The 15516-nt window shown below is 36.2% G+C and overlaps 1 protein-coding gene across 2 annotated transcripts; it reads right to left on the bottom strand.

Moving 5' to 3' along the window:
* Positions 1-579: 579 nt before the first annotated feature.
* LOC107793098 (ethanolamine-phosphate cytidylyltransferase) lies at positions 580-7265 on the bottom strand. Of its 2 annotated transcripts, none has more exons than XM_016615384.2 (10): positions 7128-7265; positions 5843-6268; positions 5237-5472; positions 4706-4884; positions 3592-3663; positions 3411-3478; positions 3146-3266; positions 2321-2386; positions 2062-2184; positions 580-982 (listed from the first exon to the last, which is right to left on the bottom strand). In XM_016615384.2, the coding sequence occupies exons 2-10, from the start codon at positions 6193-6195 to the stop codon at positions 911-913; spliced, it is 1290 nt and encodes a 429-aa protein (XP_016470870.2). In that variant the 5' UTR covers positions 6196-6268; positions 7128-7265; the 3' UTR covers positions 580-910. The 2 variants fall into 2 exon arrangements, with proteins under 2 accessions (XP_016470870.2, XP_016470871.2); XM_016615385.2 differs by lacking the exon at positions 7128-7265 and adding an exon at positions 6954-7124.
* Between the last annotated feature and the right edge of the window lie 8251 nt (positions 7266-15516).

The following is a 15516-nucleotide window of genomic DNA, read 5'->3' as shown; positions in this document are numbered from 1 at the left end:
AGTTTGTACATTGGATACTACATTGGATGCTACATTGGATGCACATGTTGTGAATAACTTAAAGATTAAATTTCCTATTTTATGTCCATCATCTTTACTTTTTATGCCTATAAAAGGCCATGTAATTGCAATGAAAAATTACACCAAAGTGAAAGAAGAAAACACTTCTTCATTCTCTCTATCTCTTCTTGTTTACATTTTACTGCATTGCTTTTATTTTATAACAGTTAATGTATATTTATCTTGTTTTCATGTTAATTGTTATCTTTGGTTTCTGCAGTTTTCGATCACAATGATACAAGTTGAACAACAGTCCACAACAATAAGTATTAATAGTACAGTGTTAGATAAAACTGAGAAATCACTACTAGTGTCATTAAATTCATTTTGGATATAATGTAAGTAGCAAACTCACTCCCCGATCACCAAAAGACACAAGCAAAACCTTGCCAGAATGCATATGCAAAATATTTTTGAATTCAATCAGACCCCAAAAGATATCCTTTAATCATCAAAATTTTATGATAAAAAGAATAACATAATCAAGATCTAGTTTATGTACAGAGGCAGTGGAACTGCTTGAAATTTAAAAATGGAACTTAAATTAACTATAGAGCAGTAGTTTCTTCACTATTACAACAATCAATTTGATTCCCGAGATTAGGAAATTAGCTTTACCATCTCCCGCAACACGCCGAAGAGGAGGATTACAACCAAAAATAAATTAAAAATTGAACCAAAAAAATTTCTAGATCTTCTGTCTAGGGTATTCTCTTCTTGTATCTTGTCCCCTTCTCTGTTATATATCTTTCAAATACAAAAAAGTACAGGAAGAACTACCTTGGAAAGGGAGCAGCTTCGCCTAATTCAAATTAGCTACACAAGGACCAGGCTGGTGAAGTGAAAATTATTAATCGCCTGAAACATACTTCCTTTGGGCGTAGTATTTTTTCTCGCTTGCTGCTTTCTTGGTATTCCTTTTCTGCATAAGCCAACAAACCATCATTCAAGAAAGTCATTGAAAGAGCTTAGAGATGCTAAATTGAGAAGTGGCCGAGTATCTAACATGATCAGTTACTCTTTTGTACAAGTTGGATTTATCAATATATTTACTTTCTATGTAGTGGAAGAAAAGATAACTACTATAGTCAGTCACCTAAGTTCAACCGTTGCTAGCTTCTTTGTCGACAAGTTTCTCCTAAAACAGAAAGGAGAAACATACAAAATTTTATGGCAAGCTCCTTGAACTAATAGTATTTCTGACCTCAAATATTATCAACCATCAACGTTTTTTTTCTCTAATGACGATTGTTTCCCAGCCGGCTTGTGGGTACCTCGACTATTCCACCGGATAACTCTACCCACCAAGGCTTAGACAGATCGGGAAGAAATTACCTTTTTTTTTCCTCGACTGGTATTTCAACTTGAGACCTTATAGTTTTCCTCCCACTTCATCCCACTACGCCACACACTTGCTCTCAAGCATCATAATTGATCAACACTATATGAACCAGGTAACTAAGAAGAATGCAACCTAAATGCATAACTTGATCTATGGACCCATCTACTTCATGTGAAGAAATTCAACATTTTTGGGGGGCGTAAGTGTAACGAATGTGCAATCTTTCCTGAGCCAGTGGTATATCGATAAGATTTCATACGCCTCGCCTCAAAGAGGAGGGAAAAAATAATTCGTAAAAGAATTCCTGTAAACCCATCTTATTATGATGGTAACACCTCCCCCCCCCCCCCAACCCCCCAACCCCCACAACCCCCTCCTCTTTCTTTGACAGTCAGACAAGCTTGGAGACTCAAAATCTAAAATTATGCCATTTTGAATCAGAAAGCTTATCAGCTGTAGAAAAATCTAGTCAGAGATAAACACTTGCAGACTCATTACTAACATACCAAACATATCTCATGATTTGTCAACTATGTGTCTGTGTATGCGGAAAGAAGCAACGAGACTCAAAATCCAAAATTGTAATTTTCTGATCAGAAAGCTAAGCAGCTGTAGAGCAGGAATAGCTAAGAAGTTAGAGAATAGTAAATACAACATACCACATAGATCTCATGATTAGCGATGATTCTTTGAGCAACCGAAGTAGTAGTAATATCTTTTGGGCTCTCAATCACTTGGAAGATTCCCATGCTTTTAGGAACCGCATAAGGATCCTGACCTCCCTGCACCAGGGAAAACATTTCCTTTATAACATGCTTCCCCACACTACTATGTTAATCAGTTCAGGAAAAAAAATATTCCTTCTGATCAGTGGAAAACATCAAGTTGTTGCATGCAACAATCAAATCATAGACTTACTTCCATGGAAGAGTTGCTCTCAGAAACTGTCCCGTGTACAACCACAGAAATGTTGAAAGTTGTTATCTAACACATGCCAAATAAAAGGAGAGAATGAATTAGTGACCAATAAGACATACAATTTTTCTATTCTATTTCCATCTAGTTGAAACGTCGCAATTAAGGGGGAAAAACACCAACAATAACATGTTATAACAAAAACCTCATGTGCAAGAAGTGCCACAGATTTACATATGTTTTTATCATATCTTTTTGCATTATCCAGCATTATTTCAGAAGTGCGGTGTATTTCCAGCACTACTAATGAACCACAAAATGACAGAGCATCACACATCCAATCATACCAAAATGGAAAGATGTCATGCCAATGCACCATGTTAGTTGCGGTACGGCACTAGACCACGTCTCCCACCATTTCAAGATTTTGGTGAAAGATTCACAATATGATTATGCTATGTGTTAAAGGAAAGCATAGGTCTGAAGGTGCAGCAATTTTATATGACACTAGAGACAAGCGAGTATACTACTAACTAGGGCTACATCAGATACTAGAATGGATCCAATTGATCCATCTTTTATAGACGAAGGCTTTTTCTTTTCTTAACATTTGGGATAAAGTCCCAACAATATTATCATACCCTTATGGGGAAAACAAATGCTTCATTTCTTCTTTTCTCCTAACAACAATTCAACAAATCTGAAAACATCTCTTAAAAAACTAGTTGCGGTACTCTATTCGGGAAACGGACCCACATATATAAGAATACTAAGAGCTACGAGCAATACTGAGGAAGAGACATAGGAGTAGCTGCAATTAAGCATTACCATATCCTGAGTTACTTCCCAAGGGGCACCAATGATGACCTCATCAACATAACGGCATGCAAGTACACTAAGACTGCGCTCGTACAGATTCATCAGCGGATACTGATGTCCACGAAGTTCACTACAAGAAATTAAAAGTAATTTTCATTAAATACAGCCTTACTATATAAAATCTGGAAATGTAGAAGACAAACATATTGATAGAAAGCAAGCCTAAGTTAATGTGTGGTCTAAGAATATGGATCAGAACAATAATACCATGTACCTGACAGTCTGGTCTGGATAAATACCAACTAAAAGAAAATCTCCAAGCTGCCTTGCCCTTCTGAGAATCTGAGAAGGGGAAAAAGTAACTTATGGGTAAAATCATATTGATGCAGGACGACGCTAAACTATTGCCATGAAATGACAACATAAACGAACCTTGTCAAATATTCTAGACTTACCTCAACGTGTCCAGCATGGAAAAGGTCAAATGCACCATCAATATATACCACCCGAGAATTAGGCCCAGGCCCCTACAATTGAAATAGTACACAAAAATATTTACTTTTGCCTCTCCGGTAAAAGAAAGGTTACTAAGAAATAACAAGGTGAACGACATTTAGTTTGCTTTGACAACCATCGTGATCATGGTCCTGTATGAAGTAAGAATTCCATCGTCATTTCAACTTCAGAAGGATGCATTTGATTACTCAAAAGGAACATGCGACCCATAGAAAATTGCATGTTCCCAAATATTACGAATCAGGTTTATGGTAGAGCGCTAAAGTTTTTATTAAGTTTACCGCAGTGGAGGTCAATATTCTTTAGTCATGACTTAAGCAGAATCAATCATCTATAATCACCTAATAGCCGTTGTTATACTCAATTTGATTCTACTAGATAACCATAACTTGGGTGCTTGCAAGATTTGAATTTTGTTAGAAGTTAAAACAAAATAAGAGCTAGGGAATAAGAAGATTATATTGATGGAGAAATGGGTCAAAGCGGAGAGAAATGGATTGTGAGGATTTGTATAACGGACCACAACTAGCTTGGGAATGAGGCATAGTTGTTGTTGCCGATGGGATGGTAGAAAAACTTAAGGAGATTTACAATAAGATAAACACTCATTTCAATGTAACAGTTCATCGTTTCTTTATCGTCAGGAGGTTGCACATGTAATATGAGAAGTAAACTGCGACGGACTTCAAGAAGTGTTTACTCAAAACCATCTAAGCTTGATTTGATTTTTAGTAAGAGATTATCTTATTCAACCAGCCCAATAGCAAAGTTTACATTTAAGTTAAACTTTAAAGCCATCACTACAAGATTCTTTATTCAAAGTGTCATCTTGAGGATAAAAAGAGAAATGGTCTCTTCAGTCTACCCTATTTAAATTGCTGTAAAGCATTCATTCAGAAGTAAATTCTCCAAAGAAGCTGTTGTTGTATAGTTGATTTGTTCTTCAAAGTAATTTCAAAAAGTTCACATTGAATTCAACAAGAAAAAAGTAAACATGCCCATGTCTAACATGAAGCTTCACAAAGAATAAATAAAGAGTACAATTTGTGGTACCTTCCCATTTGAAAATTGCACAATTCGTCTTGACGTGGGCAAAAAATGAGATATGTGACCGCCCTTTGCTTGTTTTTCCTCGCCACATTTATTCTTTATACTATCCGCTTCGCCAGTGGGAGAAGAATTGGAGCAATCTTGAGGAGTATTTCTACTTTTGGCAGAAGAGAGAATCCTCCCTAAAGAAATGTGATTCAAAACAAACATTACCAAAAGCAAATAGCTATCTCATTGCTCTTAGCTAGTATCTGATTTGTGGAAACATTTCTTAATTTTATTTTTGAAGACTGTTCAATGAAAAGGTATGTTTGATCTATGTGTATTTTCATTCATTAGTTTTTGGCAAATCAATTTGGTTTAGCCATTGAAACTTTTTTACTTTTAGACACTCAAATGGCATGCAGGATCATGCTTTGCTGAAACAATTTAGGGAAAAAATTTCTGTTATTTCACGTACAACTCATTTGGTGAATATGCTTTTCCACAGATCAGAACTTTCGAAACTCAACTAGAAAAGGAGAGATATAATACCTACAATGTCTGTGCTGGAGACACCTTCAGTTCGTTTAATTTGCTTGTAGCGACCAGCTTTTTTGGCCAAGGCATAAGCATCAGTTCCGTCTGGAAGTAGACAGGGATCATCACCATGTATAATGTAGTCAATGTTATACTCATTGAATAGACGGTTCATAAATTCTTCAGTAATTTCATAAGGAGCACTCGAAATCACTTCATCCACCCACTTCAAGCCACTAACAAGAGCAAGTCTGCAGAGGACCTCAAAATTAGACACGCAAAAGTTCCACTTAACTCAAAGTGTAAAATCACACAAAGTATTTCACAGTAAGAAAATGAACAAAATAAGTGGGAACAACATTCTTGATCATGTACTTGAAGTTAATCTTGTTCAATACAAGTACTTAAAGTTTCTAATATTAAATAAGGATCGATCTCACACCTGACATACTGACATATGGAAAACACAAAACAAATAAATCAACAAACATCAAGCAGAAATCGCATGCATCTATACTCTTTTCCCTTATCATTGCAGAAGATATTTCCGGAAGAAGGGAAATAAAAGCTAATGGATTAATCAAGGAAAGAGTAGTAGAAACAAATGGTGTTTACTCATACCTTTCTTCCATGCATAAAACTGGAGGACCTTTAGTGGCTATGATTTCCTCATCACTGACAACTCCAACGACCAATTCATCTCCCAACGCTTTCGCTTGTCTCAAAGCATTTGCGTGGCCGTAATGCATCAGATCAAAACAACCATCCATATAAACATGAATACGTTTCTTCCCATGCTTCTTTTTATGAAAGATACTTCGATCAGCAAAAGGATAAAGTAGAGTAGGGACACTGATCCCGACAAAATAACTCGTGGATAACCCGAGCAAGGCTGCAGTCAGCATGATGCCACCAAAAAGGCGTGGGTAGTAATACATCCCTTCCCAAACCCAATTGTTGTTTTCAAAATCCATTTCCCTCTTCCCTTCTCTAACTTTTCGCTGTCCTTGAGGGCCTCTTTTATGCTACAAAAGAGGAAGAGAGGCCCTGCAATAAAAAGTGACAAACAAATAAGGCAAAAGGAAGAAACAAAAGTATAGAGATCAATTTTGATCCACACAATTATTCAACAGTCCCCATTTCAATCTGAAATGAGAAAAAAATCTTAATTCAGATCGGAACATTCTACTTAAGAAACTTATACATATTGAATCAAATCTCATCATTTTAGCAAAAGAAACCCTAAAACATTCACCCTTTAATGAAACTACCAGCCTAAAAATGAAAAACAAGCAGAATTCAAGATTATTGCACAAACAGATACAGCAAAACTAGCCAAAGAAAGTGAATTATAGAAGCTGGTTATTCTCCAAACAATATTGAACAATCCTCATTTCAGTTTGAGCTGAGAAAACCATAGTCTTAACCTCATTACCATTGCAAAACAAATTAGATTAAAAGTTCAGAAATCACAAATTGGGCAATAAAATGACCCAAAGATGCAAACTTTATTGCTACTACCAACCTAGAATCAAACCGAAAACAAATTTACTGAATACACAAATACAAAACATGATTTAAAACCAAAGCAACAAATTTACAAATCAGAAAATAAGATCTGATAATTGGAACACAATTTATTAAATATACACAAAGGAACAAACTTTAAACAATAACAAGAATAACTATTTAATCTGAAAAAAGGGTAAGCAAAAGAAGAAGAAAAAAGAACCTGAAGGAGGGAAGAAGGGGTTATTCAGAATTTCGAGAAAAATGGCGAAATAATGAAAAGGGTGTATGATTTGTTTGCAATTTGTTTACATTGAAATTAACGCCACATCCAGGAATCAGAATCCCCAAAAAAAAAAAAAAAAAAAAAAGAGAATTTGCCAGATCGAATCTTAACCTTTCTTCCTCCTTTTCCCCTTTTGTTTGTTCCTTTCTTTCTTCTTTTTTTCTTTGTTACCTTAATGGTTAAGGAGATGCACCCAACAAATATCAAATGTCTCTTTTCTTCTTTTTTTTTTTGCCTTTATATACTTGCTCCTCTACTCTTCTTCCAAATTTGTGTTCCTAATTTGAATGGAATTAATTATAGAAATTTTCAGAAACCCCTATGTTTTAGCGGTTATTAGTTAGTTGTAGCTACCATTTATTATAATTACTTTCTATAACTATATTTTCAGATTTTTTAGAGTGTATTCGATGTATTTAAGCTATTGTATTCATAAATACAGTAGCATTTCTAGGCGTGAAACAGGGATTATAGCTAGACAAACTTTTATATTCGAGCGTATTCGACTGTATTCCGTCTTGAAACATAGGATTACAACTGGACAGATTATTGTATTCAACTGTATTGGGATTATACTATTTTTAAACGGAAAGTGAATCAATTAATATAATTGACTCCTAATATATCTCAACAAATTCAATTATAACACACAAATTTTGTATTTCCGGTTATAAAAAAATTCTCAGCCGAAAAATACCCCAAAAACATAGCAATATTCAGAGAAATTATATAACATATCTGAATACATAAATTATATTAATTAAAAAAACATATGAATACATTCGTGGAATATAGCGAGACAGTGAATACAATGAAATACATATAATACAGCGGGATACATTGAAATATAATGAAAAAAAGACAATGAATACAATGAAATACATAGAATACAGCGAGATACATTGAAATACAATTAAAAAAAACAATGAATACAATAAAATACAGCGAGATACATTAAAATACATTGAAATATATTAACAAAAAATTCAAGTTGCTCAGCCCCCAACTCCGTTGTCTTTGTTCAAGAACAACCCTAATGTCGTCTCGTTGAAGCAGCATCTAGGGGTGGGCATATTTCGGTCGGAACCGAATAAACCGACCGAACCGATTTTTTTTTTATTTCGGTTATTCGGTTTGTTCGGTCGGTTTCGGTTTAAAATTTTAAAATTTCGGTTTTTCGGTTCGGTTTTCGGTTATTAAGTTTTTTAGTTCAGTTAACCGAAAAACCGAATTATTAACATATATGTTCTTTAAGTTATACATAGGCTAAGCCCATAGATAATAAATTAATACTATTAGGTCCAATCTATCAAAAACTCAACTTAATTAAGTAAGTCCATCAACTTTCCAATCTTAAAGGCTTTCAGTCTATTAAAACTTCCATAGCATATGTGATAGATACCGGGAGAATTTCACGCAGAGTTGTAATTTACACTATGTTTGAATTTTATGATCCATAAAGTGTGCAAAGTTTAGTCTATTTTTTTCTATAAACACAATATTTCCAACAATTTCGAAGTTTTGGGAAAAATCAACAAATTCGCCGGTCGTATTATTACATAGAAGGAGTCCAATATGATAATGTTCAAACCGAAAACCGAACCGAAATAACCGAACCGAAATTAGAATAACCGAATTGAACCGAACTTATTTCAGTTCGGTTTCGGTTACTACTTTTACAAAACCGAAAACCGAATAACCGAACCGAATTTCTTCAAATCGAACCGAACCGACCGAATTCCCACCCCTAGCAGCATCAGTATCCAGTCCTCGTTTGTCGTTACTGTTGCCTCCGGTTGCCGACGATCCAGAGCCGCCTTTAATTCCAACTGATGTTGCATCGGAGATCGTACGTGATCACGCCCAACTATGCCTTATAAAAAGGGCAATGCAGACGTTGCAAATATAACCCGAGTATTATGCCCAGGGTCGAATCCACAGAGAGTTAACCTATCAATCACTATCTTTAGACCCACTAAACTCTTCAGAACCAGCTTCCCAAATGTTTGAATCACAAGTTGATGGTTTCTATAGTAACTAAAATTGCAAGTAAATTAAACAGCTGTAAACTAAAGTGCTAAGGTTGTAAACAATGATGAGAAAAAGCTAAGGTAAAGATTTCCCCTATTGATGGAATCTCTTCTGTTTATGCGTCATACAAATTTACCAACACACCTCTATCAATCATGAACACTTTTCTTACCGTAAATCTCTCCCGAGTAATCACAGTAATATATTATTGCACTCTCCCGAGATACACTAGCTAGCTTTAATTAACACAGTTCACTTAAGATTGCACCCAAGGCTTAGTTATCCCTAATCCCGCCTTTAAACCCGTAGTTATAGATTCCTCTTATACTTTAGGAGTGGTGTTATTCAACAATAACCTAAACATGCACTCTCTCCTGAGTTATGCACACTAAATAGGCACAGCTAATTGAGGATCCTGTCAATTAACTACAACAAGAACAGAGTTGAATAAATAAAGATTGAAACTAGCAATTTGTATTCACATAAACAAGAAGTTCATCCCCCAATAGGTTCCATCAAAACCTTAGACAAAGGATTTAGCTACTCCTAACTATGGGTAAATAAACTAAAACAATATTCATCATAAAACTTGCAAGAAAAATAAAGAGAAGAAGAAACCAAGATGTTTTGGGTGATCTCTCACACTTGTTCTTCTTCCAAAAACTCCTCTCCAAAACAATACATCCTCTCTTGGGCGGAGTCTAGTGTTTAAAATAGGGTTTTGGGCTTAAAATCCCGTGTTTTGCACTTTAGTCCCTGAAATTTCCGCCTCCTGCCGCGGTCAAACCGCGGTCGCGGTCAAACCGCGGTCAAACATGGCCTCTGCTGCTTCAATTGTCTGCGAGCAGCCCTCACCGCGGTTCTGCCGCGGTCGCGGTAAAACCGCGGTATTTCATCCTGTTCCCTTTGGAATATGGAAAAACATAAAACATGAAAGTTGTAGCCCTTTGAGTTAGATTTCCAACCATATATTATAGAGCCCAAATGGGGTTTGGAGTAAAACGTTATGTCTAGTTTACTAGACAGTGCACAATATGCCTCTTCGAGTTTTCGTTTTGTTGTTTTATCATCCGTTGATCCCCGAACGTGATCCCGACTTAATTCCTTGAGCTATTACTCAGACTTCAAAGATCAAAACCACTTAATTTTATTACATAACATCTATATAGCTCGGAATCACACCTACAAGACATAAAACACATAATTAGTGCAAAACACTAGCGATTAAAGCGCAAACTCAACTAAAGTGCAGTAAATTAGAGTGTAATAATCGACTAAAATACGTAATTATAGCCTATCATCAACACCCCACACTTAAACCATTGCTCGTCCTCGAGCAATCAAACTACACTTTTTTTATAGACACGACCTTTTTAAACAATTCTCCTAACTCATCACACCAAGAGTATTTAAAATAGACTAAGCACAAAAGCGTAACATCTTCACCTCAAGATTTGACTCATAAGTACCACGCATGATTCACAATTCACCTACTTACTCTAACATAGAGGTCACTGACATTACCTTTCCTTCATGAATCAAGTGCCCTCACACAATAAAAGAGAGTAGCTCCACACAATAAAATTTAAGAACACATAGGAACTCAAGATAGAAAGAATTCAATCACTCTCAGAAATAACATTCATATGCCACAAAAGATGCACCATAAGCTTGCCCGTAGTGTACTACTCCACTAATCGAGCTCATTCAATCTAGGATCAATTAGGACTTTATTTGGTTGTAATGTAGGCTACGGGACAGGTAGGATACATTTAGATATAAGAGTGACTACAACTCCCTTAGCACTTTAATACATATACTTTAACATTCAAACCCCATACTTATGTCAAGCCAAACTCCACCTTCACATCAATATACATCAACTCCCAAATTATTTAAGCACAATTATATCAAGAGTCACCACTATCAAAGAATATTTTTTTTACAGCAATACAACTTTTTTTTTTCTTTTTTCAATTCAAGAGACTCTTGCTTTTCAAATCAGTGCACCCTTTCTCCTTATTTCATTAGTTCCACTCAAAAGCCAAACCAATCACCCCACACTTTAACTTTTACAAAGTTCATAAATAATTCAAGTGCTCATGAGAGGTTACAATGGTTCAATAGATGGTTAATTCAAACAAATGGGTAAGGCTTGTAATGTGGTTGCCAAAGGAATAAGATTATAGGCTCAAAGGGGTTAACTACGATACATAACAATTAGGTGGGTAAAATATGCATATCTGGCTCAACAAAGAAATGCCTATATCACTTCCTAGACTGAACAAAACTACTATTTCGCTTTGCAAACACACGGGGCAAGTTCTAGGCATCAAATGCAATGCACAGAATACAACAACCCTCACGCACACATGGCACATGACTCACTCAAGATTAGATCATCAAGACACTCTAGTCAAAGCAGTTGAGCAAAGTTAAGATAATACAATTTAAGGTACTTCTACAAGAGTCAAAAACTGAGCCTAAGCGTCACAACCAAAGTACTCACTATTCTCAAGGCATAACAAAGTCAAGAGATATTGCTTCACTTCAAAACACAACATAATGGCTCCTACTCCCCAAAAAAAACTAACTACACCCGGTTCAAATAAAACCCTTGGAAAAGAACCGTGGTATCAAGAAAAAACAAGGGGGAATTACTACACTACCTAGAAAAGAACAATAAAATAAAATAAAAAGAAGCTACATGGACTACTTCCCTCAAGAGTACTGTCCAAGTGGTCCGTCCTCAAGAAGAGTCCTGTACCTTTTTTTTTTAAGATCCGACTTTGACCCTCAAGAGACCCGTCGACAAGCGTCCGTCGTTGGTCCAAGTCAGTTACTCCTAATGTGAGTACAGTCAACTATACGCAACAACACATATACAATATTAGAACATGTTCCATGTCTATGTACACTACAATACAGTATCAAGGCAAGTCTCCCACCCCACACTTAAAATTGTGCATTGTCCCCAATGCACACCATACTAATAAGAGGGTAAAAGAAACTCCCTGGTAGGCCAAAGGCCGAAGCACTAGCAACTCATGGGGTACTCAGACTTCTCCCAATCTTGATCCTTCGTGCGGATACCTCACACTTAGTTCCAACCAATGGTTTGTTGTTACATCCTTCCAATGGCTTTGTGTTCCATGTTCCTAAAAATAAAAAATCTACACTACAAGAATAATACAATAATAAATAAAAATAAAATAAAATAGGGATGCCTCCCAACAAGCGCTTGATTTAAAGTCGCGGCACGACGCAAATAATTTTCCCACTTTTCTCGCCACTTGGACGATATGAACTGTGCACCTAGCTTGGAATCAAGCTTGTGACCACGAGCGATAGGGGGTGGTAAGTTGATTATCGAGCCGAGCCTTAAATTCTTCATTTTGCACTTCTTGGCTCTCATGTGAGGAATGTCATTTTGTTTTTTTGTTTCCTCAAATTGTAAAATGTATGGTTGTTGCCTTTCCTCCTCGCAGTCCCTCACGGACTCATGTAGTTCAATTTTTATATCACTACACAATTCTAATGTTGAAAAATGCTTGGAATGTGACTTCAAACCTTCATTTTGCAATTTTTCTATTCTGACATCCTCTTCTTCCCCCGGACTAGAGTCATTCTCAACCAGATTTTTATTTACACCGGTTGATTCTAAGTCCATGTTTTTCTCGGCATCATTGGTACTCATGGGGTCGGTTGGCGGAGGTTCAATTCTTGACTCTTCAAATTTTAGCTCACATTCTTCCTCATTTTCAAGAATGGTCTCCAACATGAGCATTATTTTCTCATTTTGGGCATTTGAGAGTTCTTGGTTTTGATTAAGTGCCAAGGAATTTTGGAGACTATTTTCCAAAAGCTCCTCCAAGGTACTTTATTCTTTGTGTCCTCCTTCAAGTAAGCACTCCAACATGAGCTTGAACTCTCCCTTTCGACCATGCTCAACTTCTTCCAATTAGTTAGCCCTATCATTTTCATCAAAAACAATAGAATCATCATAGCGGGGGCTTGGGGAAGGGAAGGACCAATCAACACAATCATCCCAATGACCATTTTGAAAACCACACTTATCACGAATACTCCACTCATGGGTTTGAGATTGTGCGCACAATCCACCCCCGGGAAAATTTAAAAAATTTTGCCACGAGTGTGGTTCTCCGCAATAAAGACAAGGGTCATCACAGTATGAACAACTACCACCCCACCAATTTTTATTATATGATGCCATTTTTCAAAACTAAGAAAATAAACAAGACCCAAACAATAAAAATAGACTAATGTAAGAAAATTTAATTACACAAATATTCACAAGTTGGGTATAGAGAAAACTGACCATACTAAGAATTTTTGTATTTCTATCAATGGTAATTGATAATTCCGTTAACTCCCCGGCAACGGCGCCAAAATTTGATCACGCCCAACTATGCCTTATAAAAAGGGCAATGCGGACGTTGCAAATATAACCCGAGTATTACGTCCAGGGTCGAATCCACAGAGAGTTAACCTATCAATCACTATCTTTAGACCCACTAAACTCTTCAGAACCAGCTTCCCAAATGTTTGAATCATAAGTTGATGGTTTCTATAGTAACTAAAATTGCAAGTAAATTAAACAGTTGTAAACTAAAGTGCTAAGGTTGTAAACAATGTTGAGAAAAAGCTAAGGTAAAGATTTCCCCTATTGATGGAATCCCTTCTGTTTATGCGTCATACAAATTTACCAACACACCTCTATCAATCATGAACACTTTTCTTACCGTAAATCTCTCCCGAGTAATCACAGTAATATACTATTGCACTCTCCCGAGATACACTAGCTAGCTTTAATTAACACAGTTCACTTAAGATTGCACCCAAGGCTTAGTTATCCCTAATCCCGCCTTTAAACCCGTAGTTATAGATTCCTCTTATACTTTAGGAGTGGTGTTATTCAACAATAACCTAAAAACATGCACTCTCTCCTGAGTTATGCACACTAAATAGGCACAGCTAATTGAGGATCCTGTCAATTAACTACAACAAGAACAGAGTTGAATAAATAAAGATTGAAACTAGCAATTTGTATTCACATAAACAAGAAGTTCATCCCCCAATAGGTTCCATCAAAACCTTAGACAAAGGATTTAGCTACTCCTAACTATGGGTAAATAAACTAAAACAATATTCATCATAAAACTTGCAAGAAAAATAAAGAGAAGAAAAAACCAAGATGTTTTGGGTGATCTCTCAAACTTGTTCTTCTTCCAAAAACTCCTCTCCAAAACAATACATCCTCTCTTGGGCGGAGTCTAGTGTTTAAAATAGGGTTTTGGGCTTAAAATCCCGTGTTTTGCACTTTAGTCCCTGAAATTTCCGCCTCCTGCCGTGGTTATACCGCGGTCGCAGTCAAACCGCGGTCAAACATGGCCTCTGCTGCTTCAATTGTCTGCGAGCAGCCCTCACCGCGGTTCTGCCGCGGTCGCGGTAAAACCGCGGTATTTCATCCTGTTCCCTTTGGAATATGGAAAAACATAAAACATGAAAGTTGTAGCTCTTTGAGTTAGCTTTCCAACCATATATTATAGAGCCCAAATGGGATTCAGAGTAAAACATTATGTCTATTTTACTAGACAGTGCACAATATGCCTCTTCGAGTTTTCGTTTTGTTGTTTTATCATCTGTTGATCTCCGAACGTGATGCCGACTTAATTCCTTGAGCTATTACTCAGACTTTAAAGCTCAAAACCACTTAATTTCATTACATAACATCTATATAGCTCGGAATCACACCTACAAGGCATAAAACACACAATTAGTGCAAAACACTAGCGATTAAAGCGCAAACTCAACTAAAGTGCAGTAAATTAGAGTGTAATAATCGACTAAAATACGTAATTATAGCCTATCATCAATACGTGATCGAAGTTTCCATGAATTCCAGAAGTAGTGGGGAATCAATCACGAGTAGTCCCATTCAGAATCTGCTGGGCCTTCACCGTCGGCGACAAAGGCTTCGATAGAGGCACCGCCAATTCACGCAAATTTAAACATCAGACATCATATATAGTATAATATTCCATAAAATATTACTTAGAATATAATACTAGTACCTATTAAAAGAAGCCAAAAGGAAATAAAAGTTTTGGAAGGAAAAAGGAAAAGGTGAAAGCTTTAGCCTACTTCGATAGAGGCACTGCCAATATGCGATCGGGAACGGGAAGTAGAGAGAATGGGAGAATAGATATAGGATAAGGTAGGGATGTGAATGGATATTCGAAAACCGACTAAATCGATTGAACTGTACCGTATTAAATCGATTTTTAGGTTTCTTTTTAAGAAATCGTAGGTTTTTATATAAATTTATAACCGCACTGATAATTAGGGTAGATTTTTTATTTTATAAAAATAAACCGAAAAATACCGAACCGTACCGAATAAATTTTACATATAGAAAATATATTTATTTAGTAAGTTTAAAAATAAT

The sequence above is a fragment of the Nicotiana tabacum genome, chromosome 18 (genome assembly GCF_000715075.1).
Source record: "Nicotiana tabacum cultivar K326 chromosome 18, ASM71507v2, whole genome shotgun sequence".
In the NCBI taxonomy this organism is placed as follows: Eukaryota; Viridiplantae; Streptophyta; class Magnoliopsida; order Solanales; family Solanaceae; genus Nicotiana; species Nicotiana tabacum.
Note: the sequence above shows the minus strand (reverse complement) of the source record. Positions and strands in the feature narration are given on the sequence as shown.

What these genes read in the sequence shown, in the direction of transcription:
- LOC107793098 (XM_016615384.2), bottom strand. Translation starts at nt 6,195, where the DNA reads ATGGATTTTGAAAACAACAATTGGGTTTGGGAAGGGATGTATTACTAC. An exon ending in TCCATGCTGGACACGTTGAG is followed by an intron (nt 3,479 to 3,591) that starts GTAAGTCTAGAA and finishes TCCCCTTCTCAG; the next exon opens with ATTCTCAGAAGGGCAAGGCA. An exon ending in GGGAAGTAACTCAGGATATG is followed by an intron (nt 2,387 to 3,145) that starts GTAATGCTTAAT and finishes GGCATGTGTTAG; the next exon opens with ATAACAACTTTCAACATTTC.